The sequence below is a fragment of the Typopeltis vanoorti genome, chromosome 17 (assembly GCF_054136105.1).
Source record: "Typopeltis vanoorti isolate ZY-2024b chromosome 17, IOZ_Tvanoo_1.0, whole genome shotgun sequence".
Classification (NCBI taxonomy): Eukaryota; Metazoa; Arthropoda; class Arachnida; order Uropygi; family Thelyphonidae; genus Typopeltis; species Typopeltis vanoorti.
The window spans coordinates 20711810-20739792 of record NC_143565.1 but is presented as its reverse complement, the minus strand read 5'-3'; the positions used below and the strand labels follow the sequence as shown (position 1 = coordinate 20739792).

The window sequence follows — 27983 nt, the reverse complement described above, 5'->3', positions numbered from 1 at the left end:
TAGATCAGCACTTCCCAAACTGTGGGCCGTAGGTTTTGTTGAGGGGGGCCGTCAAATAATGAAAACAAATTTAAAATGATTTAAGACTGAGTAGATTTTTTTATTTTAAAAGAAACGTATTTAACTTTCATTATTTATTATTTCTTTTTTGTTATTTTTTTATATTTTAATGGAAAAATTCACACATTGGTGTTGGTTTACAAACTTTGCTTCCTGCGTATTTCGGCGCTTAACGAATATTAGTAAATATTGCTTATTCATATGTTTCATTTCAAAGCAGTGGTTAATTGTATTTACATCGAATGCTCTCCAGGGAAGCTCCAAATCTTCCTGTCCCTTTCATCAGGTGTTCGTAATCAGGGACTGTTGATATTGACTTTATATACATATCAAAACTCGTTTTATATTATCACTGTCATCCGAGCTAGTTTTCTGTTACCAATAAAAGTTTCGCATATACTTCACACATGAATAAAAGCTTAAACAAGTTCATGTGGGGAGATAGTAACTCCTTGCAGTGGTAAACAACACGCCCTCCCTAACAGCCACTATACTGCAGAGGCAACAAAAACAAGTACTTTTATTATGACAGTGAATAAGGTATGAGCAGTTTGTGTAATATATTCCTCAACAAATAGCACAATTAGAGAACTGGGATAAAAACACACTAATTAATGAATCACATGTCCCCTCATACAGAAACTATGTTGTATAGACTGAAACAAAACCATATGTTGCATGGGCAAACACAGTATCTAACTAAAAACTATTGTTATTAATTTTTTCAGCCCTCAGAATAGTTTCAGCCCTCACCTAGCAATCACTAGACTCCAAGGAAGTATCAATGAGCTAGCAAACTGATTCACCAACTGGAGAATTCAAGTAAACCCACTCAAAAGCTCAGCCATGATGTTTTCAAGAAGAAAGATCTGCAACAAAGAAGACATCCTGCTCTCTGGTCAAAAGATCCCATGGCATTCAGAGACCAAATATCTTGGGGTATTGATGGATAAGAAACTCCTTTTCAACAAACACATCAATCTCGTTTATTCCAAATCTTCTAAAGTCATAGCTCAGCTCTACCTATTGATCAACCGCAAGAGCAAATTGAACCTACATAATAAATTGCTTCTTTACCGGATGGTAATACGTCCAGTCATCACCTACGCCTCACCAGCATGGAGTCACACTTCAAGATCAAACATTTCAAAATTGCAGAGAATCCAAAACAAATGCCTTAGGATGATCCTGGATGCACCGTGGTTCGTCAGAAATTCACAGATTCACCGAGAAACCGGCATTCCATACAACTCCTCTCTTCTTCGTGATCTTGCAGAAAAATTCTTCGTGAAGTCAAGTTCACATTCAAACCCACTAATCGTGCAAGCTGTCAATTACAATGAGACTGATTACTACAAACACAAAAGACCGAAGGCTATTCTTCTCTCAACTGATCATAGCTAACACCACTGCCCTCAGAGGGCGAGCTTAATTGCTCACAAATCTCCCATTCCCAAATAACTCTCATTACAGATAAAGGGGGAATATGAAAAGCACTTGTGCTTCACCCATCCTGTCAGCAACGTCAATGGTCAATGGTTGCTAATGTAATAAATATAATATAATATTATATTGCTTCTCCCTCTTGGCCAATATCAGGTGTGTAGTATCTGTGCGTATCAGCTTAACAGGCTACTAGCATTTCGTAGTATCTGTTCTTAACCGTTAATATCGGTACGAGTACCATCGGGGTTCACGATATTTAATCGGAAATTAACAGATCTTCCCAAACCCCTGACCGAGGAAATATTAAACACTTGGTAGTGATGAGAATAGCTTAGCACCCCTCAACCAGCTATGGCTTTGCCGCGTATGCGGACACTCGGAATAGAAGTGGATGCCCATCTGCATCCTCGATGTTTAGCCAAATCCCTCATCGAAACAGTCGGTGCTGACCAGATTTTCGGATTTACTCCTTTCGGCGGTGGCTGCTTCCAAGTAGTCGTCAGAAGTATACAAACCAGAGATAAACTACTCGGATGTTTTGAGTGTAATGGGGAAAAAATAGTCCCATTTTTGGTGGGAAGTATCGCCAAGTTACTTAGAATCTCCAGATTCCCTTTGGAATATGTTGAAACTGATCTAAAGATTATCCACGACATATTCGGGAAATGGGGCATAGTACACAATGTGGAAGTGTTAAATGATGCAGAAAATCCCACATGGAAGTCAGGTGAAGTAACCATCTCCCTAGACATGAAAACGCCAGTTCCCAACTTTATTGTCATTGGATCTGCCAGAGTAATGATTAATTACCCTGGGGTAAAGAAACAATGCTTCCGATGTGGAGCCTTCACCCACCTTGGGCCGACTGCCCGAAAACGAAGTGTAAAAACTGCCTCAAGGCAGGCCACAACCTGGATAAGTGTGAGGCAGCCTGCCTAAAATGTGGTGCCACAGACTACAAAGTGGACACCTGCCCATCAAGAACCCTGGCAGAAAGGATGGGAGGTGCCATCACAACAATACCGCCAGGCAATACTAACAATATAGAAAAGAAAGATTCTCCAAACTTGAAGGCTGCAGCAGAAAGCCATACCATCGCACCACCTAAGGAGAGCAATAAGAAAAAAAAAATGCTGCCATAGAATCCAAAGATAAGAAGGGAGAAATCAATGAAGAACCAGCCAAAAAGCAAGCTGCCACACATGTTGAAATCGCAAGAGAAGAAGAAAAAGAAACAGAAAATATGGAGGCAAACAGCGCCCCCTTCAAAAGACCCCTCAGTCCAGAGGAAAAGGAGATGAAAAAAATAAAAAAAAACAGCAGAAATAGAAGAATTAGAGACTCCACATGCAAAAGCAGGGGTGACTCTAAAACATCTAGTTAAAGGTATCCCTGGGATGGCAGAAAAATTTCAAGAAGCAATAGTGAGAATAGGGGAACCTGAGCTCCTCCTCACTGGAAAATATGGTCCCAATGTAGTTAGTGCAAAATGGGATGATTTATTTGTTGAAGACATCAGCCAAATCACCCCTGAGCAAGTACAGGTAGCCATGGACATAGATGAGGAGGCGGCATCGGCGTTCTTCATAGCTCTCTCCAAATCAGACATGGCCAAGGGAAGCGAGGTGGCTAAAAGAATTATGACTGCCCATAACAAACGACAGCCACAATAACCACCCAATGGTTTCCCATCCACAGCTATACTGTTCTCTAGTTCCCACAGGTGGGGGAGGGCCTGAGAACCTGAGCGGCGAAGGCTTACAGCGAGGCGGTGCAGCTCCTTGTGACCTGCATCACTCAGGCCAGACCCCCCCCCCCCACCTTTCTACTTTGGTTTCCAATCCTTTCTATAGTTTTAGTTTCTCTGTACTTCATGTTTTTGTTTTTTGTTACATGTTTCCTTTTTAGGATTTTTCCTTTTTTTTTCTAAAGTGAAAAATCAACGACCGTTTTAGAAACGCCCCTGTGGGGCAAACAGCTAAAACAGGTCAACGAGGCCTCTTTAACCTACTCTACTACTATGCATTCTATCTATATTTATTCTCCTACTATCTGCTGACTCTCAGCCTATCTTACTCTACAGGCCGATGATGAAGATTTGTTGAACTCACAAATTATTATTTATTATAATAGAATATATAATATAATATATATAGTACAGGCTAAAGGGAAACTGTGACCGAATGTTATATTCTGATAAGCTCTCTGGAAATTTTCGGTATTTGGCTATAAAACATGGATGGATTTATAATATCCTCCATTATACTTTCGTATACATCTTCCTTCTTATGAATTAAATAAGTCTCTTTTCCAGATTGTGACTATGTTCACAATGCACTATTTAATGACTGACATGTAGAAATTTATTATTGTAAAAAAATAAAGTAAAAGTAATATATAATATGAACGATGATAGTAATAGAAAGTCCTTTTTAGGACTTCCAGGGTAACGAATAGCAATGCTGAACCGAGGAAGTAAACTGAGGTTCGGCTGTTGCTGTTATCCTGGGTGTGAGTTTTTGAGTTCGATCCCTTAGGGTTTTTACCTTAAGGGAGCACCTTGAGTCTCCGGGGAAGGTGTTCTCCGGCACGGCCCGCTGAGGGGTTCTTGCCGGTGAATTATTTTCCTCGGAATTTGAGCGGTTCTGCTCAGTGGTCGGGGAGCCCGTCACTGAGTGGAACCAACGCTGAGATATGGACGGTCTTTCGCCCACTAAGAAGTGGCCTAGAGATCGTCCGATTTTTTGAGATTTTACCCTTTACTTACTAATCAGGGTAACAAATGGCAATGCTATAGCCAATGAAGTTTTAACTGAGGCTGGGCTATTGCCGTTACCCAGCCATGACTAGAGCTTTTTAGCTCAATAACACTCCATCCACACAGATTATCTTCATTCAGATAACGGGATAAAGAGTCAAGGACTCAGTCCATCGCCCAGTTCTTTTAAGAACTTTAAGAACTTAATATGTAATATACAATATCATATATATAATATAATATAATACATATATAATATATAATACATATATAATATAATATAATATAATATAATATAATATAATATAATATAATATAATATAATATAATATAATATAATATAATATAATATATAATATATATATATATATATATATATATACAGGGTGTTCGGGATAAATTTGAGATATTTATAATTAATTATATTTTTCCGTAAGTTACATGTATTAACACACACTTCTCTTCATTTAAAAGTTTGGACCCTTCTTCATTCATATACAAGATGTCAGAAAGGATGGATAGCTGGAACCCACCTGAATCATGGAAGAGAATAACTTGTATCATGATGATTCGTGCCCGCCATCAAAATAAGGATATTACGACTGCTGCCCAATGCTCCCTGAATACAGTAAAAACAATCAGGCATGAACTAGAGACTTGCAATGGTGACTACGAGGATGTAGCAAGAAGAAAGATCCCTAGCAGACGATCTGATTGCGTTCGTACAGCAGAATTCCTCGCAAATCTGCAGGAACAGGTGTTGAAGAACCCTGGCATTGGAATTCGGGCTTTGTTCGTGGAGTTGCTAACTGTAGTCAAGCCCTGGATAACAAGGGTAGGCAATGGTAGGCCGTATGTATGGCAGCAGGATTCGGCCCCTTGCCACACCTCTGGGAAAATTCAAAAATGGTTGTCTGAAAATTTCTACGACTTCACCAGTCCAAATGTTTGGCCTCCAAACTCCCCAGACCTTAACCCCATGGATTATTTTGTATGGGGCGCAGTTGAAAAAGACACCAATCGCACTTCCAGTAATACAAAAGCCCAGTTAATGGATAAAATTAAAACAGTTTTTGCGGCCCTTCCCAGGGAGACTGTAGCATCAGCTTGTTCGAGGTTCCGAAGCAGAATTGAAGCTGTGATCGATGCTAATGGTGGTTATTTTGAGTAAATCTTGTTGATAGTATTGTAATTAACTCTGCCTGTAATGTTTTTTTGTCAATTCATTAAATTTAATAGATACAAAGAAGATTTTCTTTTTCCTTACGAAACTGTCAAATTTATCCCGAACACCCTGTATATATATATATATATATATATATATATATATATATATATATATATATATATATATATATATATATATATATATTCAGTTTCAATTTAATTAATCTATTTCTTTTCCCGCTTTTCTCAATCGAAATCTTTCTCGGGCCAATAATATATAAAAATTCCTCAATGAAATTTAACTCAAACTTAAGATAAAAAGTTGGGATGAAAATCATTGTATTAAAAATATAATTAGCGCTGCATATATCTAAAAAGTGTAAACATTCGTTAAGTAACGAAGCATACGTATTAAATAGAATGATAATATTATTAACTGAAAGTAGTAATAAATAAGATAATACAGTTCTATAGTGCAAGAAAAATAAAGAAAGCAATGTATATTACTGCTAGAATCTTTTCCAATATTATTTTCCTTTTACTGTATAATATGAATATCTTGCGTACTTCCTGGTACAAGAAGCAGTAGTAAGCATTCAAAACGTGTCAAAATTTTCCACGCTAGAAATTCATTTTATTTACCTCGATGCTTTACTGCTGCCTAAACTTCCAGCTCTTGCTACATAACGACGTGGTCTGCTCTCGTCTGGTAGGTGTAGTAAAGCCATGTTTTACAGATGATGAATTATCCTTCCAAGTAACGTGTTAGTGATGGTACTAAATGGAAGAAAAAAAAAATCACCGTTCACGTATAATTACTAATTCTAGAATTGAGTGCGTATCACCTCGCTTAACTAACTCGTGGAATGAATGACTTTGTCGTCTGCTCTGTAGCGTTTGTTTCTTTGTAGTCAAGGCAACGTCGTTGCTTAGTTACTGCTATCTGCAAGTAATAGTATAATTTGCTGAGCCAGTAAAATAATGGCTTATTCGTATTGCTCTATTTCCGTGTTATTATTATACTTTGATTATCTTATATGTAAAATAATGCAAAGTAATATTATTTTTTGGAAAGTATGTCGCAATCATTAAATGCACATTCAAGATTATACACAATCCCGGAAAACGATCATGATTTAGAGTTAACCTTTACCTTTCAGCAAAGTATAATCGTAGACTGTTGCTGTACTCGCCATCAATTAGCTTGAATTCTTGCATTCAGAAAAATCCATGGATTTTCAGGCAGAGAATATCACAAAAGCTTAATGGAGTTAAATGGAGCAGACCTCCAAGAGATGGCAAAGGAATAAAGGAATTTGAATCTTCCAGAGGAAGAGAGAATGACTGTCTCTACTGCACAATGAAAATGAACTTTAAAAACAATTACAAAGACAATTTAATAGCTTTAGGGACAATACATTTTTACTTTTGGGTCGCTGAAATAGATTACCTAAATACCCCATTGAAGTTGTAATTCGTTTAACATTATTTTTGATTAACATCACTTTTCCCAGAACGAATTAGTGATGTTAAAGAAGGGTTGACCGTATTTCAAAAAAAAAAAAAAAAAAAAAAAGGTGGGTAGGCTGAATGGGTAACGTATTTGCTCTTCAGCCAACAAGCAGCGGATTCAAATAAATAAAATAGTCTACTGTACGTTTAGCACTTAGCATGGATGGGAATCACATAAAAAAAAAATAATAAATCGACAGCGTGTGGGAGTCCTTTGGCTCTCATAATATATAGACCTTACAATAGTACTGTGAATGAGCTAAGTGTTAGGTAATCGAATAAGCCTGCCCGTCTGACCTACAAACCAAAATAAAACTTTTTCAAGTAATTTAAGATGTTTTATAAGTCATCTGAAGTAAGTGAAGACTTTCGCACACATCCATGTACAAATGAAGCTGAAGGCAGAGTCTGTTGGATGGGAAGCGATATTCCAACCCCACTGTCAAATGTAAGTTCATACAGATTAAGAAGAATAGAAACAATTAAAATAAAAAAGATGTCATTTGAAATAACATTTTTGGAATGACTCCATTCATTAACACTGCAATTCAACCTAAGAGTTGTTTTTTGGCTTATGTACTACTTAGCTGGGGCGGCTCGTGCATAGGCACTGCGGAACTGCAGCACCCCCCAATTTTTCTCGATATATAAATATATTTATTAATTTATTTATATTTGCTTGTATTATTTAATTTTATCATCAGCAATCCTATACAATTTTCTTATTTTGTATAAAAATCCATCTTGTAGCACTTAGGAGGGCGAAGCACGCTAGCAGCACTGAGTTTACCACAGTGTCATATTGCTACTCGCGCAAGCATATGCACGTCATAATGAGATGCCAGCTATTAGCGTAATGCGGCACTGTCCGTCGCGCAGTTCCAGTGTTGTTTATATGCAATTTGCGCCAGTAGTAGAGTGTTCGTAGTGCTTATCGCGTTTACTTCGTCTTTAAATATTTGGACATTACAATTAAAGACATAACATTTGTTATATAGTTTTTATTTTAGAACATTATTGAGGTTATGATAATGGATTTTATTTTTAAGTAAGTTTGAATTATACCCAACTGTATAATTTATCGATAATAAACGTTCATGCCTCGCCTGCGGGCGAGCATGAACGCACACACACAAACGCATACGCGCATACATATATATACAGAATACTTGAGGTTACATCGAGAACAAGGAAATTGCCGTTTAAGTTGAACTGCCCAGTAACATGTATTATGACCTCGGTAATATTAACAACGCTTTTACTGGAAAAACATCAAAACGCGGCGAAAAAAAATATTATTTTAGCTATACACATCACAACTCTGAAAACATCTGCGATTTGATCATAACATTGAAAGCATGCAGATATAGTAAACGAAAACACGGTTCAAATATTTTTTTCAAGAAATGGGATGTTTTTTTCGCACTGAGCAACCGTCCCATATTGAGATTCTCTTTTTCTCTTAATGTATGCAACTATTTAAAATGTGACATTATAACCAAATTAGATGGTCTTGGGCGTGGACCGCAGGGTTTTTCTCCCCAATTTATCGGGGGGGGGGGGTTCTCCCCCAAACAGGCAACCGGTTCCGTGAACACACGTAGCTACAGACATATATATATATATATATATATATATATATATATATATATATATATAGAAGTAATTTTGACAGAAAACACAGGTTTTTAATTAAAAATTGTAATTTCTTATTGATTCATAGTGTATACAGTATAGTGTTATGCATGGAATAGCATATCGGGTAAATGGCCTCCACGCTTTGCTAGCACATGCGCACTCTTTTGTCGAAATTTTCCATGACCGTTTGCATAAATGCGGCTGAATTTCGTTGATACAGCGCTCAATTTCCTCCTTCAAGGCGTGTGTGGTCGTGGGCTTGTTGGCATAAACCTTAGACTTCAAAAAACCCCAAAGAAAAAAGTCCCACGCGTTAAGTCACATGATCTCGGCGGCCCATTCTGATCATCAAAACGGGAAATTACACTACCAGGAAATGATTCATGCAGTAATTGAATTGCTTCTCGGGCTGAATGGCATGTGGCACCGTCTCGTTGAAACCACATGTCGTCCACACCCATATCTTGCAATTTAGGCCCAAAAAACTGGATTATCATGTCGCGATAGCGAGCACCATTAACTGTTATTGCCTTACCACCCGCATTTTCGAAGAAGAATGGACCGATGATGCCTCCTGCCCAAAATCCGCACCAAACAGTGACACGTTGTGGATGCATTTGTTTCTCAACAATCACTCATGGATTTTCTGAACCCCAAATGCGACAATTTTGTCGATTAACGAAGCCATCAAGATGAAAATGAGCCTCATCGCTGAAGATGATTTTGTTCGAAAAATAAGCATCCACTTGTTGTTGTATAATCCATTCAACGAACTCTCTTCGCTGTGTGTGGTCATTTTTAATAACCCTGAACTGTCAGCTGTCACTCTGTCTTTTTTTTCTCGTTGGCAACACTTTATCGCACAAATGGCGCTAAATTTAAATCTTGCGTGAATTTTGGGACACCCTGCCTCGTAAAACTCGCATGTGTATGGTTGTAACAGTCGCTGCCGAGAATCGAAATGCCTCTACAAGCAACGACAGCACGACAATTGCTCATTGGAAGCTGAAGAACGTGGGTTTCCATAGCCACATAGCTGCATACAAGTCTCACATCAGCAAAGGCAACGCTAAAAGTTGGGTGGGGTGGTATAAGACACGCTTCCATTGGGCTTTAGAGAAGTGTTAACGCGTTTTCTGGAGTGTTGAATCAGGCTTTACCTACTGGCAGTTCGACTGATGAGTCTGGGTTTGGCGGATGCCAAGAGAACGCTGCTTGTATGAATGTGTTGTACCAACTGTGAAGTTCGGTGGAGAAGTCATCGTGGACTGGGATGTTTCTCATATTTTGAAATCTTGACAATTCGGCCTATAATGACTTCTAGACGAATTTGTGTTTACAACTTTATAGCAACAGTTCGGTGAAGGTTATCAACACGACAATGTCCCCATCAACAAAGTGGGGATCTGTACAGGAATAGTTTGATTATACTGGGTGTTGAAGAACTTGAGTGGCTTATACAGACTCTTGATCTCAACTCCATTAAACACTTATGTGGATAAATTGGAACGCCTATTGCAAGTCGGGCCTCACGAATCATCTTCTGGAAGAATGGAAGGAATTATTGTAGCAACGCACTACAATACAGTGGACAAAGAACCTTCCCAGAAGATTTAATGCTGTTATGGCAACGAAAGATGGACCAATTCCGTATTAATGGATTTTATGTTACTGCGAGAGTCGGAATGAACAGCGGATATTTTGGATCAGACAATGCATTAATATTAGAGTAGGCTAAGAATAAGATAATTTGGAAATTTTGCCCTAAGTGACCTTTTTGAAGCCATTTCAGATCTCTAGTAAGTGTGGGTGGAGGTTTCGGACTGGAAGATAAAATTTCTCAATCACCTGAAGGCGTAAACACCACAGGGAAAATTCGAATCCCTACCGCCTGTTGGGTCAAGAAGTAGGTCTACTCTTCCAAACAGGTCAAAGTGATTGCTCAATTGATGGAAATGAAAAACGTTTAAAGAATTTACCTTATTATTTTGAGAAATGTGCTTTCAGCACTAACATCCTAGTGCTGAAAACACGCTGTGGGCATCAGAATCATAGATTAGTCTACTTTATATACATTCACTAACAGGTTGCAGACAGAATGTACTAATTATTGTGTATGTGGAAAAGATCAACCAGATGATAATGTTTATACTGAAGGGCTGTAGCAAATGCGTGAAAATAAAATAATACTGATAATATCCTTCCTACCATTGCGTGTTCATAACCACTCCACAAGGAAGTCGGTTTTTTTTTTAAATAGCAGGAGAGAACGGAGACTAATAAAGAATAATGAATATTTTTTTTTACTTTTCTTTCCTCATTCTCTCAGGGTGATTCACCGTTTCTATCCAGTTCTGAAAATTACTTTGACCTTTTTGATATTTTATCCCTGATGCTTGATGTTCTGCATCAGGCACCCAAAAACCCGAATAAATGTTTCAATCCTCCTGATTTAAACATTTATTCTGGTTGAGTTACCGAAATACCATTTGCTGAAATAAAAATCATCACCCATTCAGTTCGAGATCCATTCTTACTATTCAAGACAGTTTTCCGAAAAAAATTCAAGTTCGATTCAAAATTCACCTTTAAGCTTAGTCTTCAAACATGCAAAAAATAAAAACATTAACGCATCTAATATAACTTTGATAGGGCCAAATAGAGAAATACAAAAGGCAACCATATCCTCCAGTGCTGTGGTTCCACCTCATCATTTCCACATGACACTATTGTAACATGCGTTATCTGATCAAAAGTATCCGAACTCATGCTTATCCAACCTTTCCTCTAATATGGAAGATATTTAACATGGAGTTGGTCCACTCTTTGCTAATATAAGAACTTCAATCTTCTAGGAAGGCTTTCAGCTAGATTTTGATACGTTGCGGTAGTTCCCTTCCATTATTTCAGAATATTATTGGTGAGGTCGGTGATTAATGTTGGGCGATTTGGCATGGCTCGCAATCGGCATTCCAGTTCATCCCATAGGTGTTCGCTAGGGTTGAGATCAGAGCTGTATAGACCAGACCAGTAGTCTGGGCATTGTCATGTTGATACAGTAAGGAGAATTCACCAAACTGTTGCCATAAAGATGGAAGGACAGAATTTTCTAGAATGACATTATAGACCGTATTGTTAGGATTCCCCATCACTAGAACTAAGGGATCCAGCTTGAAATATGAAAAATATTTCCACATCACGATGTACTCAAAACCACCAAACTTCACAGTTGTCAGAGCATATTCAGACAGGTAGCATTCTCCTAGCATCCGCTCCACCCAGACTCGTCCGTCTGAAAAATCAGATACTGTAGAGTGGTTCATCAGTCCAGAGGATGCGTTTCCACTGCCTCTGAGTCTAATGGCACCTTCACACCTTTCTGCCCAAAGGTTGGTGATGCCTTTGCTGATGTTAAGTTTATGTGCAGCTGCACGGCCATGGAAACTGATGTTCTTCAGCTTCCAACAAGTATCTAGTGTTGGAGTTGCTTGCTGAGGCATTTCAGATCTCGGTAGCGGCTCAAATCCGAAGACGGACGATTTTTTCGCGCCAGGTGCTTCACACTCGGAGGGTCTGCTCTGTGAATTTATATAACCTATTAGGTCGCAAGTTCTGTGTAGCGCAGTAGAAGTGGCGCTTGCATCCTCTGTGCTAGGCCACCCGAAAGATAAACTTATAGCTCAAGTCTAGTCACTGACTGGAGAAACTTTTTCTAAGCCTTTCTTCGACAGGTTCCCGAGTTAGTCGATCTCTGGCATGGCCAAGCGGTTTTTTTTCCCGTGAACTCAAGAAAAACAACCGCAGAACCCACATTATTTCAGACAGTAACATATCCTGTTAAAGTTAGGAACCAAGAGATGGCAGCACTTGTTTTCCGGTCTCTTCATCGGTGGCTGCTTATAATTAGACATGGGTCAGCTATCTCCGATTGGCTACCGGTGGAGATTGACCTGCCCATTCAATCTCCAAAAAAAGCTAGATAGGGTTTAAAGGCTACTTCCTATTTTAAAGGCTACTGCCTACTTCCTATACGGGAATAAAAGGCATTAGCTTATTTATTTTATTTATTTAGTAGATCGCAAGCGTGCTATTGTTGTTCCTAGGTTTTTTTCCCCACTTCACAATAATATCGCTGACAGTTGATCGGGGAAACTGTTGTAGGAGAGAAATTTCCCGAATCTATTTGTTGTGAATGTGTGCATCTTATGATAGTGCTATCGAAAGTTTCTGAACTCTGTAGTACATCTCATTTTACTGCTAATATTTTTCTATGAAGATTGTAAGACCGTGTGCTTTCTTTTATGCTTGATAAGCCGTGAGTGTGATGATGTATATAGGGATGTTCCGATATTTTTGATCAGACAGTGTGTCATCTAGAGACAAAGCTGTTCACATGACAGCTATTATCCATTCTCCTACTTGTCATCTAACTCCTGCTAGGATAACCAAGGGAATTCGCCTCCTGCTATACAATATATATATTATTAATTATATTATATATTTTATATTATATATATAATATGTATTATATATAAATATATATATATATATATCACCGATTGGCTACCGGCGATGCTAGGCCTAAATCCTTGATACGTATGATTATGATGATGATGATGATATTATATATATATATATACTTTCTATGCTTTCTCTCTTTTTTCTTTTTTTAATTTGATGGACTTGAGCACCAAATGGTACAGATCTGCCAGCTAACGGGCTGTAGGTTCAAAATCTGTGATGGTAATGAATACTTGGTAATTGTCTTTAGGAAAGATATAAATTTCATCGCATAGTTTAACACCACCATCTCGGTTATTGGAAGCATGAGGTGGCTTGAAGAAATATCATGTTTATCCTTTAAAGCAAGGTTAGCACGTGATGTAAAAAAAAAAAAACGAAATATAAGAAATTATATAAAATCCAAAAATAAAAAAATAATAAAAAATCCTTAATCCATTGACTAAACTAATGAGTTATGGGTTTCAAATCTTTCATAGAGAAAGTTTCATATAAAAAAAAGAAAGAAAGAAAAATAGAAAAAATATTATTTAAGTTAAGGGATATTACATCCCATATTGTTTCATAGCCGAATAAGAAACTCAAAGAGTTTCATGCCGAATATAGAAACTATATAAAGTTCGGCGAGTCCAAACGTAAGCAAATTCCTGGATAGTGCAACACATAACCCATTTGGTAGTGCAAACTGAGGCAACTCATAGCAAGGGTGGAGCAAGCTCCGATCACTGTTCTTGGTATTTACTCATAATGTGAAACCCAGTCCTAGGAGCTGTATTACTGTTCTACATTATGAGAGGTCACTACCCAGACCGGTTTCAACCTTTATTGAGGTCTCATCAGTGAGTAGGTAGACCTAGTTAATACCAAGTCCTTATAAGGACTGGCTTAAAGGAGCGAAGCAAGAATGCTTTTTATCTTCCCCGTTATCTGTAGAGGACAGTGTAGGGATAAGGTGTTATTGAGCTATTAAAGTTCTGATCATGGCAGGAGGGTAACAGCAATAGCCGAGCCTCAGTTAGAACTTTATTGGCTATAGCATTGCCATCCATTACCCTCACAGGATACCCATTTTAGTCGCCTCGTACGACATGCATGAGTTACATTGGTGCTATTCTTAACCCGGCAACCACACGGGGATAATACCAAGTTTGTAGCGAACAGAACTTACATACCCTACTATAAGAATTGCCAAGAAGGTGTCCTAAAGTTTCATGCCGAATATAGAACTATATTCGGCATGAAATTAAGATAATTTCACGTCGCCGAATTGAAGCCTTTGGTTCTTCATATAATTAGAAAAAAATATTATTCCTAATTATGCTCAAACCCTGCGCGCTGGAGCGAAAATACATGTTCTTTATTATCTGTGTTCAGCGAGATGTCCACAGTAGTTGATCGTGTCTGGCTTACCTATTACCTTATGGTTTGTCATCTCCCTTTCACTTTATTCTTTCCCTTTCACTTTTATTCTCTGACGATTCATCAGGTGTCATGATGAATGAATCCCACTCCTCACATTTCCCCATCAATGACGTAGTAATTCAGAGCTTTGCGCTTTCGAAATGCTACAGCTATTAAATAGTATTTACCGAATTTGCCGGCGTATAAGACGTACCAGCGTATAGGACACACCCCCTTTTTTGTATACATTTTTTAGGAAAAAAAACTTTATCACTGTATATTATAATGAATTTACAGTATTTCAAATATAAAGTAATAAATAGGTCTACTTTCAACAAATACCTAATCTAACTAGGAAAGAGTACCCACCATTTAATCGTCAAACCCAGAAATTCATCTCCAGAGTTAAATGAAGAGACACTTGAAACCTCTTCTAAATCAGAATCTGAGTCCTCATACAACAAATTGTCCTCTGTATCATCCAGTGCATTACTAATTCCACACTTCTTAAATGATATAACCACTGTCTCAGTTTTCACAACATCCCATGAAGCTTTGACCCACTCACAAACTTGCGAAATGCTAGGCCTCTTCCTTCTTCCTGATGGCGTAACCTCAAAATCTGAAGACTGCATCCAGCTGTTCCACTTCTCCTTCATAAATCCCTTAAATGGTTTATTAATACAGACATCTAAAGGTTAAAGCTGACTAGTTAGACCTCCTGGAATTACAGCTAACTGAGTTTTCAATTCCTTGAGTTTATTTGTAACATCGTCTGTTCTAGGAGAACGAAATTGATCCCATACTAGCATGGCAGGCTTCTTCAACAGTCCACCAGGGCGCCTAGATCAAATTTAATCTATCCATAACTTCATTCCTCCTCCTCCATCCATCCAGCTTTTTGCGTGAACATGTACAAACACTCCTTTAAGCAGTTTTTCTTAATTTTAAAAATCAATAATGGGGCAATTTTGTCCCATCAACACAGCAGGATAAAACAACCGTGTAGTGAGTTTTTTCGTGCCCCGAAGTTTTAATAGTAACACTTTTAGTGCCCTTGGAATCTACAGTTTTGTTTGAGGGCACATCAAAAGTCAACGGAACCTCGTCCATATTTCCAATTTGCGCAAGTTCAAAATTTTCTTGTTTCCTTGCGTTAATGACGAATCGATGAAATTCAATCATTTTTCCTTCATATTCAGCTGGCATTTTTTGTGATATTTTGTTTTAGTCCGCATACATAACTGGTTTCTATTCATGAATCTTGAGCACCATGATGTTGATCCAGTAAAGTTGGCGATCCCTCTGTTAGTGGTTATCACTTTCGCTTGATGAATAATCATTTTTGTAGACACTGAAAGTCCCGCTTTTCTGTGGTCTAAAATCCAAGAATTCAGTTCTGGCCATTTTGCAGTTCCACTTCGTAGGTTATGTTTACTGTGAGTTGCTTTTTTTAAATCCTCTTCCTAATTCTGCCAAGTTCTTATCATTTTCTCAGTTGGGGTTGGTCCGAAATGCCTCTCTGCAGCCCTGTTTCCATGTTCTTTAGCATACGCAATCACACGTAGCTTGTATGCAATATTGTAACAATGCCGACGTTTTTCAGCCATACTTTGCCAAGAAATTTAGAGAAAATTTAACGACAGAAAGTTATCACCGTTCACAACTGCGACAACAACTGGAAAGTTTAAACGAACAGGACACAGCTGTGATCGTCGATAACAGCGTATGCGCATCCACCGAACTCTACGTCAGTATTTCTAAAAGTGTAGTACGCGTACCGCCGGGGGGTACGTGAAAGGTCTTCAGGGGATCCGTGGCAATTTTCGACTATGCATCATGAACGCATAGAATAAAATTCAACGTATCCGTGACGTTCGAGATCGTAAAACGATCCTATTGTATCGCGTAACTCAGAACAGAGAAAAATTCTCAGTAATGAAAATAATAAAACACTGAGTATCGACATATAAGACACACCCTGTTTTTCAGACCTATTTTCAAAGAAATAAAGTGCGTTGTTGGATTCTGATTATGTAGATATTAGAGTAATTATTAATTGCTTCAGAATCCAACATGATCTTCCATCACAAAGGCTACATTTGTAAATATTATTTAATGTAAATAACTTAAATTATAATATGATATCATGTAATTACCTTAATTATATCTAATATTTAATTGTTTAATCAAAGATATGTGTTAATAGTAATAAGATTCTGTATTAAGTATTATTAAGCTATTTTATTTATTGTTATGTCAATATTATAAGAACTTGTATTTGTAATTTAACTACGCATTTATTGAAATGCAAATATTCTATTTATTCTTGTTTGTGAAAGTTTAACGTTATGTAATAACTGAATGTAGTTGTATAGCCTAATGTAACATTCGCGAGAATGTTTACGTTTATCGGTTGTCATGGAAACGCGTGAAATAAACGAGCGCGAGTGGAACAGAGCGAGGACTGGAAAAAGAATAATAAAAAAATATAAGAGGTAACAAGAGAGAGTTGGTACGGAAACTTGGAAGTGAAAGGAAGCAAGGGCATAAACTAGAGAAGTAGAAGTAAATGAAAGGTTCTTAAGGGCAGGAGTTAAGAGGATAATTTTTATAAGTGAGCAAGGATGAAGTGAATTTTATAGTTAGCTGAAAGTGAAGCCAGCAGTAATAATAAAAGGGAAATTGATGCTGTAATCGGATAATATAAAAAGCTGGACGTTCAAGGAAGAATTCTGAATAAACCCAGTTGGTCTAGAATTGCGGCTTATTTCCGATTTGCCCTAAGGAGAACCGCACAGTGTTTTAATTAGTTTATGAGTGGTAACAAGGATAGTTGAAGTACCCTGCAGTCGATGTCTGGATTTCTGAAGCGCGATTGATAGTGTTTTAATTATAACTGTGGATAAGTCTTGTAGATGTGTTCTTAAGTGAAATAAAAATAATTTAAAAGTTTGCTCACAACGTATTTGATGTACTAGGAACTATTTCCGGTAAGGATTATCTTAGTGTATTATTTCAATGCTTGAAGAATTGAGTGTTAATTACGCTACGCTTAACCTAACCTCAACTGTGGAAACTCTTCGTGATTGAGAGTTGAAGTTAAGAATTGTTAGAGAGATATTTTCAACTATTAGTGCCTGCGATATTTTGAACTTATAGCATGACTGAAAAGTGTGTGAAAACTGATTAGATAGGAAGTTCTATTATATTTGTATATGTGTAGGAACTTTGTAACTCAGAAGCTGAGAAAGTGTATGTGAAGGATTGGAAGGTTCCTAATGTGATTGACTTGGCTTAATGTTTGACTTGTTTTTATTGTTTAAATTAGAAGTAGAATTTATGTATGTGTTATATAGCTTATATTAAATGTTTGTTTTTGTTAATCAAAAGTTGTATTTTGCCTGAATCTCTTTTACTGCACCATTCATAAAATATTCGAACCAAAGTGGATAAATTAAGTAAGTCAAATATACTCGGCCAGTATATATATTAAGGAGAAATGGAGAAATAGTTGAGGGGTGATTTTTCTTCAATTCTTGAACTAATTCAGATATAGAGTGGCGCAGTCTTTAAATATAAATTTTCTCTATATTTGAATTAGAAACCAACTAGCAACTATTTTTAGGTTAAGAACATCGTAGTAAATAACATGTCGGATCCAAGGTACAGATTAAGACGAAGTAGGATCCAACAGCGTCTTATATGCCGGCAAGTACTTTATGTCTCTGTTTCTCTTAATCATTGGACTAATAAACATTTGTCCAATGATTAAATTTAATATTTAATATTTAGTATGTTAAATTTAATGAAAAAAAAAAAAAGAGTATGAACTGTTTCCTTTTCTGGTAATTAATGGCCGCTCGTGGCTTGAAATCGTGGAGGTGCTGCAACTTTCGAAATCTACATACATGTTTGGATAAAATATCAAAATTATGGTAAAAAATTTGGTGCCTGTGTAGCTTGTGGATGTGGCGTTTGCACACCACGGCGCTTGGCCGCACGAAGGAAGACTTGGTTTCGAGTCTAGTCGACGACTAGAGGAAATTTTTCTAAGCCTTTTTTCGACCGGTTCCTGAGTTAGTCGATCTCTGGCACGGGCAAGCGGGTTTTCCCCCCCCGGAAACTCGGGTTTTTCGTCCCGTAAACTCAAGAAAATCGACCGTAGAACCCACATTATTTCATACATTAAATATATTGTGTTAGGGTTAGGGACCACGAGATGGCGGCACAATTTTGAGCCATCTCTCTTCACTGTGTACCTCTTAATTAGTGATAGCCTTGGGCCATCTATCTCTGATTGGTACCAGTGGGGATTGAACTGCCCACTCAGTCTCCAAAAGTTAGATAGGGCTAAATGGCCTCGCCTACTCCCGTATATGGGAATAAAAAAGGCGTTAGCTGATTTTTTTTTATTGGTAAAAAATTTTAAAAATTAAACATGAAAAAATATTGTTTATTATTGATATATACAGTTTGGTATAATTCAAACTTACTTAAAAATAAAATATTTTCTTGTTTTGTTTCATGAAAAAATATTGTTTATTATCGATAAAATTATAGTTTAGTATAATTCAAAATTACTTAAAAATAAAATCCATTATCATAATCCCAATAATGTTCTAAAGTAAAAACGATAACAGATGTTATGTCTCTTTAATTGTAATGTCCAAATATTTAAAGAGACGCAGTAAACACGATAAGCACTACGGACACTCTACTACTGGCGCAAACTGCATATAAACAACAGTGGAACTGCGCCACGGACAGTGCCGCATTACGCTAATAGCTCGCATCTCACTATGACGTGCATATGATTGCGCCCGTAGCAATATGACACTGCGGTAAACACAGTGCTGCTAGCGTCCTTCGCCCTCATAACTACTTTCAGATGGATTTTTATTATTTTTTTACACAAAACAGGAGGATTGTATAGGATTGTTGATGATAAAATTAAATATTACAAGCAAATATAAATAAATTAATTAATATATTTATATAGAGAGAAAAATTGAAGGTGCTGCAGTTCCGCAGTGCCTATGCACGAGTCTCCCCTGTTGGTAATGATTATCGGTGTAAAAATACATCCCAGAAGCTGCCCGCGAAGATTAAGTCTTACTTATTCCCAAGGTCACCAATTGTCACCATATGACAATAAAACAGGAATTAATTATAAGATTTGAAATTCTTAATGGAGTTGTTTCATTTGTATTCCACCGAGTCTTGATACGCCAGAGGCATTTTGTAATAAAACTAGTTAATTATTATCGGTCATCTTGTGAAATAAATATGGTCAAAGGGCTTTTTTTTTTTCTTTCTTTTTTTTTTTTTTTTTGATATAACAGATTTGTAGGTCAGAGCAGGATTTGTAAGCCTTCTGTAATATCATAATCTTACATGATTATAATATTAACGCATGATTGTAAACAATCATAAAAAGATGAGTTTTGTAATTATATTCATGTACAGCGACACCATTCATTACCACACTTGACTTAAAGCAGTTTTCGACTTATGTGCTGTGCACATAATAACTACAAACGAAAGTTTTAATTTAACTTTAATTTAATTTAATTTTTTTAATTGACAAAAAATTAGCAAAACTTGGTAATGGAGCTTCCAGTTTGCGGATGTTTGTTACTACAAAAAGCCGTGCTATTTTTTGTTAGTTGACGAAAAAAAAGAGCTACATGGAAAACATTCACAAAAACATTATCTTCAAAATTTTAAATTTAATTAAAAAATAAAATTAAGTTCAATTGTTAATTTAATTTTTTAATTAAATTGTAAAAGTAAATTTACGATTAAATTAATTTAATTTAAGATTAAACTGTTTAATTTTTAATTTAATTAAACAGAATTTTTTTAAATTAAAAAACTAACTCCATGGCGAGGAATAAGTTACGAAATGACAAAATAATCTTATAAGCGTATTTTTAAAAACAAGGTTAAAACAGCATAGTAAATTTATATTAAAAAAAAAATTAAATAAATAAAATTACGAAATTTGAAAGGCACTGTTGTGAGTGCATGCGCACTTAGTGATTTTGAAATTACGTAAGTACACCACATTCATGAAACGTTACTCCAAGAGATTGAGGCTAGCTAGGGACTTGGGGAGGGGGGTTAGTGGATAGGGAACTGAAGTTCAGAGGGCATGTTGCTAAGGTGTCCAAGATACCTCATAGGATTACTTGGTTATTGAAGAGCACATTAACATGTAGAGATAAAGAAGTTATTTCTCTTTATAAGGCGTTGATACGTCCACATCTGGTCCACATCTGGATTACTGTGCTTGTCTGGTCGCCTGGATTCCTTGGTGATGAGGAAGTGGTAGAAAAGATTCAGAGGAGAGTGACCAAGTTGGTGAGTGGTGTAAGGAATGCTCCCTTCATTGATAGACTGAGGATTTGTGGATTACAGAGGTTGGTTGATAGGCGGAGAAGAGGGGATATAATAGAAACATTTAAATTACTAAAAGGTTTTTATAAGATTGATGCAGGGGAAATATTTCAGCAGTGGGATAGTGGTGGAAGAACAAGAGGTCATCCCTGGAAATTAAGTAAGAGTGTGGTTAACAAGGGTGTGAGGAGTGGATTTTTAGCTTGGAGAGTGGTGAATGAATGGAATGAGTTGGCCGACTCAGTTGTGAGTGCTTCGTCTGCAAATGAGTTCAAAAAGAGGTATGGTAGATATTGTGTGGATAGTTTGGGTCTCCAGCGATGAGTCTTCTGACTCAATGGAGATACCCGTATAATAATAATAATAATAATAATAATAATAATAATAATAATAATAATAATAATGTTTTAACAATTAGCGGCACATAATCACTTCGAAACTTCTATTTCAATAGCGGAGCGAAGTACTTGTTTTGGCATAATTTTAATTCACATTTAACTACCAAATTCTTTTTTTGTGTGCGATATTAAAACTTGCATTGTAAAAAAATTAATATGAAAATGTACACTTAAAATGAAATTATACAAACAATTACTGTTCAAGCATATTTCGTATGTGAATAAAGAAGCAGCAAACGTGCAATTATTTATTATTATTATTATTATTCGTGACACCTCCAAGGAGTCCGAAGACTCATCGCGGGAGGACACCTACAACTGTCTCAACCACTACACCGAACCTCTACTACGAATCATCTCCATCAACGCCATCTACCGCCCCCCTCCTCCACTACCATAACTAGTATTTTTGTCTGTAAATTGCGTGTGTTCTGAAGGGCCGATTTGTCTGTATGCGGGATGAAAAACCCGAGTTTCCGGGAGGAAAAACCCTGCTACCTCCGTATGAGGTCGACTAACTCACCTTCGATTGAAATCGTCCAGATAAAGATTCCTCCCGTCGCGACGAGAATCGAACTTAGGCCTATTCCAATCGAAGGGCGCAATGTGCCGTTGTTCTTCCAATTGCGCTACGGAGGCGCTAATAACAGCTAAGCCTAATAACATATGTATACAAACATCATAATAGAATGCCAAACTTCATTTTTTTTCAGCTTTCGACATTATATTTAAATTATATGTTATATAATTTATGTTATATGCTGCTCACTCAATAAAACTAATTTGAATTATTCGCCATGATACTGTAAACGCCACCTTTTACCAGAACGACGATGAAACTGCTGTGAAAATTTTAGCGTATTAATGATTACATACAACAACAACAACAACAACAACAACAACAACAACAACAAAAAAAAAAAAAAAAAAAAAAAAAAAAAAAAAAAAAACCTCAGATAGCGGTATAATTTTGAGACCGGAGCGTGGGGAAATAAGTCTACCGGATTTACACATACCTACTGATGCAGCTGTTCACCGTATTCGCAATACTGTATATTCTTAGATAAGCAGCATTAAAAAGTCAACTACCCTTGCGAATTTAGAATTGGATGTTTTTCGGTCTACTATTCACGACGTGTTTAATGTAAAGTATGATTCTAGTTAGCCAGGTGGTGCAACAATCACTGAAGCTTATAAACACGCTGCGCATAAACAAGCAACAGCAGATAACGATTGGCTGTAGGCCAAGTTAAAAAGAAAAGCAAAACAAAACAATAACAACAACAAAAAAAAAACTCTTACGCCTAATCTACAGTTTATTTTGATGTTTATCTTATATGGATATGACATAAAAATAAACTAAAATGAAATAACTCAGATTAGCAAATGCTCATACTATAATATTAGTTTTAAAAATAGTTTTTTTTTTAAAAAATTAGATTTATAAATTGTATAAAGCGGACTTAGTATGAAAAGTAGCTATCTCTACAACAGATGTATTAGACTGTTCTGATGCTGTTGCTGTGAGGGTGGGGGGCGGGGGGGGATAGTAAAAGAAAAGTTAAGTTTAGGAAGAGAAAGTCTACAGACCAAAAAAGGAGAGGAGGGGTAAAACTTTCCCACTTGAAGGCGCTCGTGCACGTGCATTCTCTCTCTCTCTCTCTCCGTGAAAAAAAGCTAGACCTTCATTTATCCGAGATGATCACCCTTTTTACCTCATCCTCTTCAATACTAAAACCTCCCACTCCCAATCTATAAACTCTTTCTTCTCTGCCTAGACTAGACTGTTTTTTTTTCCCCTATAATTGCTCTGCTGATAGTTATCAGAAAACAACAAAGGTATTGTCTGGGCAGCCGGCAACGCTGATAAAAGAATTTCGCTAATCTAAACTAGACATGATTAGCGCAGTTTAATCTCTCTCTCTATCTCTAAGAGAGAGAAAGACGAAATCCTTCTACTTGAGTAGAAGACATGCGATCTCACGTTCAGTAGTTTCTTACATACTATGACAAGAATCGAAGCCAAGTCTTTCAAACTAAAAGGAACGTGTTCTCGCCTGAACTATGGATGCACTTTTCAGAAACTAAATTTGTATCAAATCTGAAACAAGAAAAATTCTAAAAATTAAAATGGTCGCAAATCACGAAAACTATGAATATATATATAAATTAAACTGGTATTTAGACTGCAAAATGAAAACGAAAATAATCATGATTTCAGTCTGGATTAAACTTTCCAAATTTTATTTTATTTTATTTATTTGACAATTTTTTAAAAAAAATTCTGCTTCACGTATCCTTTTAAGAAAGCTTTGCTTACTGAAGAAAAATATTTAAATGTGGAATAAGAAGCTCCTACTCGCTATCACTACTTTTGGCACTGAGAACAGTTTCTTTGTGTACATCGTCAAAGTCATCTGCCCAAATAGCGTCATCTTCTTTCTCATTATTTCAAGCAAAAATTATCAGTAATTTACAAGACTTGAAATACGTAGAGCAGCAAAGAACTGCATATGATTGGTGCGGTATTAACAAAAGATCGCGCGAACCAAAGATAAATTAGCATTTCAACAGTTGAGTTGAAATGCTAATTCCCTTCAACCGAATTCCATAATATCTAAAACACATTCACTATATATTTCTTAGTTTTAACACGTTAACGACGGGGGGGGGGGGGGTCAAGCAAAACCATATGTTCCACCGGCAACATATGGTTTTGCTTGGTCTATATAGCCGTTTCTGTTGGAGAGAGGATGTGATTCATTAGTTAGTGCTCTAATTGCACTGTTTGTTGAAAAATATAATGACTCCTTTAATTATGCATAGCCGAAAATTGCCACGTGCCCCCTAACGACCTTTCGCTTACCCCCCGGGGGTACGCGTACCACACTTTGAGAAACATTGCACTAAGGAAATAAATTTGTCTTATTAGCATTTTTTCCCAATTGGATGGATGCTTTAAGAAATACCACGCCACCTGTGAGGCTAATTAACTCCTAAAGGAAACATTAAAATCTCTTCTCCCAACTGACAAGACACTGCTTACAAGCATAATAATACAAAAGAATAATACAAAAAAACCCGGAATGGGCAATTTTTTTTTATTGTAAGTGGCCCAACAATCCTACAAGCAATTCGCGTAGACCCGGGGTCGGCAACCTTTTGAGTCGGAAGAGTCAAAAATTACAATTTACAAAATTTCAAAGTTTTTAAAGAGCCACAAAATTTTTTCTTGCCAACAATAAATAGTACTCGCATAAATAAAGTTTTTTGATAAAAAAAAAACTAATCTATTTATTCATAAGAAAAAATATCTATTTATTCATATATAAGTGTTTTTCACAACAAATTAGATAATATATATATGGCATTATTAGATAATTACTTATTATTTAAGTAAAAAATTAAAACAATTAAACATTTACTTACAACACTAACTTGTACTTCAATAACAAACAATTGAGCAAACAAATTCAATGGGAGCGATGGCTTTGCATGGTTATTCAAGTAGAAAATTTAAACTTTACTAAACAATGTAACTTGTACTTTAAATAAAAAAAACAATAACATACATTTGAGCAAACAAATTCAATGGGAGCGTTGGCTTTGCATGGTTTTAGAAAGTTTGGATAAATTTGGCTCATAATTTGTTGTTTTAAGTTTCAAACACGACTCTAAATTTTCATTTGTTAGTTGGCTTCTTACTTTACTTTTAATTATATTCATGCAAGAGAACGCTTGTTCGCACGAATATGTCGATCCGAAGATAGTCAGCACTCTAAATGCCAACTGCTTCACCTCACTGTAGCAATCTGGAAGACTATTCCATGCGTCAAATATAAGTGCCTCAACTCGCGGCATTTCTTTTAAAGCTGTCCACTTTCGTTGCGTTACGTACATACATTTCTGGACCTCCAACTCTTCCAACTTGCTTTTCAACTCTGTAAATTTTCCACTCCACAAAGCTTTACTTTTTAAATCGATCAATTGCATTTCTAGAGATCCAGTATCAATTCCAAATGGCTCAATGTGGATTTCGTTACTATTTGTGTTGAGAGGACTTACTATGAATGCTGGAGTGGTTTTGTTGGTTTTGAATTGCTCAAATCTGTCAGCAAATTCATCTTTAATTTTTTTTTATAACTGTGCTGAAGTAATTCGTGTCAACAGTTGCACTGGTTTTATCGCGATATTGCTTTAGAAATTGAAAATGAAGTATTTTACCGCTCTGAATATCTTCTGCAAAAAGAATTAATTTTTCTTCAAAACAAACCAGTTCTTCTACCAAAACATAGGCTGGGTTTCCCTTTCCTTGCAGTTTTAGATTCAGCTCATTTAATTTCGCTGTGATATCCACCATAAAGTAAAATTTTTGCAACCATTTGTCGTTCTCTAATTCAGGGTGATTAATGCCTTTTTCATTTAGGAATGTATTTATTTCATTCAAGCACAAAGCAAAACGTTTCAACACCTTACCTTTGGAAAGCCATCGCACTTTATTGTGAAGAAGGAGGTCGGAATACTGAGTCTCCATTTCGTTTAAGAATTCTTTAAACTGACGATGGTAGAGTGCTTTTGACAAGATGCTGTTAACAATCTTGATTACCAAATTCATGACCTCAACTATTTCGGCCGGAAATGTTTGGGCACGGAGCGCTTCTTGGTGTATTATGCAGTGAAACGTAAGAATTTCGTGGTTTATTTTGCTCTGAAGAATCGTCGTTGCCCCTTTATTTTTTCCTGTCATACTTCTGGCTCCATCAGTTGCTATTGAAACGATTTTATTTAAATCGATCTTATTGTCTTCAAGGCATTTTTGCACGGCATTCGCTATATCTTCCCCTCTAGTTTGTCCCGAGAGCGGTAGCAATCCTAGAAGTTCTTCTTTTGGACCTTGGGAAGACATATACCTGACAAAAAGGGCAACTTGTGCCGTGTCTTTTATGTCGCAAGACTCATCTATAGCAAGTGATAAGGCAGAAGAAGGTTGAATATCTTCCGCCTGCAAATATGTTACATTTGAAGACATTTTAGCTATTCTATCTTGTACTGTTTTAGCGGATAGTGACAAATCTTTGACTTTTTTCAAGATTTCTGGTTTGTTTTTGAAATCACGAAACAGTTCTTCAGATGCACGTATGAAGTAATCTTTGACATACTCACCATCTATGAATGGGTTGCCTTTTTTTGCAATTTCTAGTGATACCGCGAAGCTTGCCAGATTAACATTACTTGTAGATTGCGTCCAGTTACTTAACATGGAACTTGATTTGCTGTTTTTGTTTTTGGATCTCGTCGACAGCTTTTTTTCGTTCTTCGCCGGCTGGATATTTACTAGCAAACTGAGTATGTTTTTTAGTGAAGTGTCTCTCTAAATTTGATTTCTTATTGTGTGCGAGTTTTTCGTGGCAAATGAGACAAGTCGGAAGGCCATCTGAGTTGCATATGAAAGCGAACGACTCCGTCCAATCCCGATTGAATTCTCGATGCTCTTCTTCAGTTCTTCTCTTTTTTTTTTTGTAGATGCCATGCTTGCGGTGAAGCTGTAATAAAGAATTTTTAAAATTATTATTTAGGTATCCAAAACAGCAGATGACAAATTTTGCAATTATTTACTATGTCAACGTATACCTAAGTAAATACATACGAGAAGCTGGGCATAATGAAATATAATTTATCACAAAACATTTTACAACGATATTTCCCAATTAAAAATACCTACCTAAATAAAATAAATAATTCTCTAATAATTTAATTATTAAAATAAATAACTTAGACACGAAACACTGTTTGTCTCACTCTCTCACGTACTGATTGACTATAAGTACATAGTTTCGTCGCATCTGTGGTCGCCTCCCGTGTGCGGTGATCGCCGACTGGCACGAACGGACTTGTCAGAACGTGTTTATCACGGCGCAGTCTGCACATTTTAGTTTTTTTTTAATTTTGGCAAATATTAGATACTTAGTTTACGAGTAAAGGTGTTATGCCCAGCTATGCCGAAATCAATGAAAATTGCCAAACATATAAACAATCTAAAACTGCAAATACCTACCTACTTTGATCCTCAGAGTTCGAAAATAGGTTTATTGAATAACAATTTATAGGTACTTACACTTATAATTATTATTTTAACGCTAATTTTTAAATAATAAAAGCTATAAAATAGATAAATAATAAAATAGGTAATTTATTAAATATATATTTTAATAAAAACACTTTCGCGGTAATATCCAACAGTAGTACTTTGTTTCTTTTTTGACAATTCTTATTGACTTCAAAAAAGTAGTTAGGTATCTTATTTGGAAAAAAATATGTATAATATGTATTTTAAAAATATAATACTTATTATGTTACCTACCTTTACTTCGGTTTTTTTATTATTATTATATATATATGTACATACATAACTTTGAGAAGATAATTCGCTTCTAACTCTTTTACTTGAAACAACAAACTTACGTCACAGCCAAAGCACTGGTGAAGACGCCAAATTGTCTTGCGTCGAAAGCGAATTAAAACCTACATAGAAACATCCGACGACGGCGTCATTCGAGAGCTTCCGACGGACTGACGACAGTGACGATGCGTGTCACGGGGGAGGGGTGCGGTGAAAAGCGAGTACAAGTGGCTGAGAGATAGAATCGGTGCCTAATCCTCGTTAATCGATTCAGAACGAT

At 36.5% G+C, this 27983-nt stretch overlaps 1 protein-coding gene across 1 annotated transcript in view; it reads right to left on the bottom strand.

The window, feature by feature from the left end:
* LOC150097213 (WD repeat-containing protein on Y chromosome-like) overlaps positions 1-22421 on the bottom strand; it is a 64108-nt gene extending 41687 nt beyond the window's left edge. The window contains exons 1-2 of the mRNA XM_090407376.1: positions 22320-22421; positions 6074-6208 (exon numbers count right to left, since the gene is read on the bottom strand). Of these exons, the coding sequence (XP_090263502.1) occupies positions 6074-6159 (86 nt within the window). The 5' untranslated portion in view covers positions 6160-6208; positions 22320-22421. The remainder of the gene's footprint in view (positions 1-6073; positions 6209-22319) is intronic.
* Between the last annotated feature and the right edge of the window lie 5562 nt (positions 22422-27983).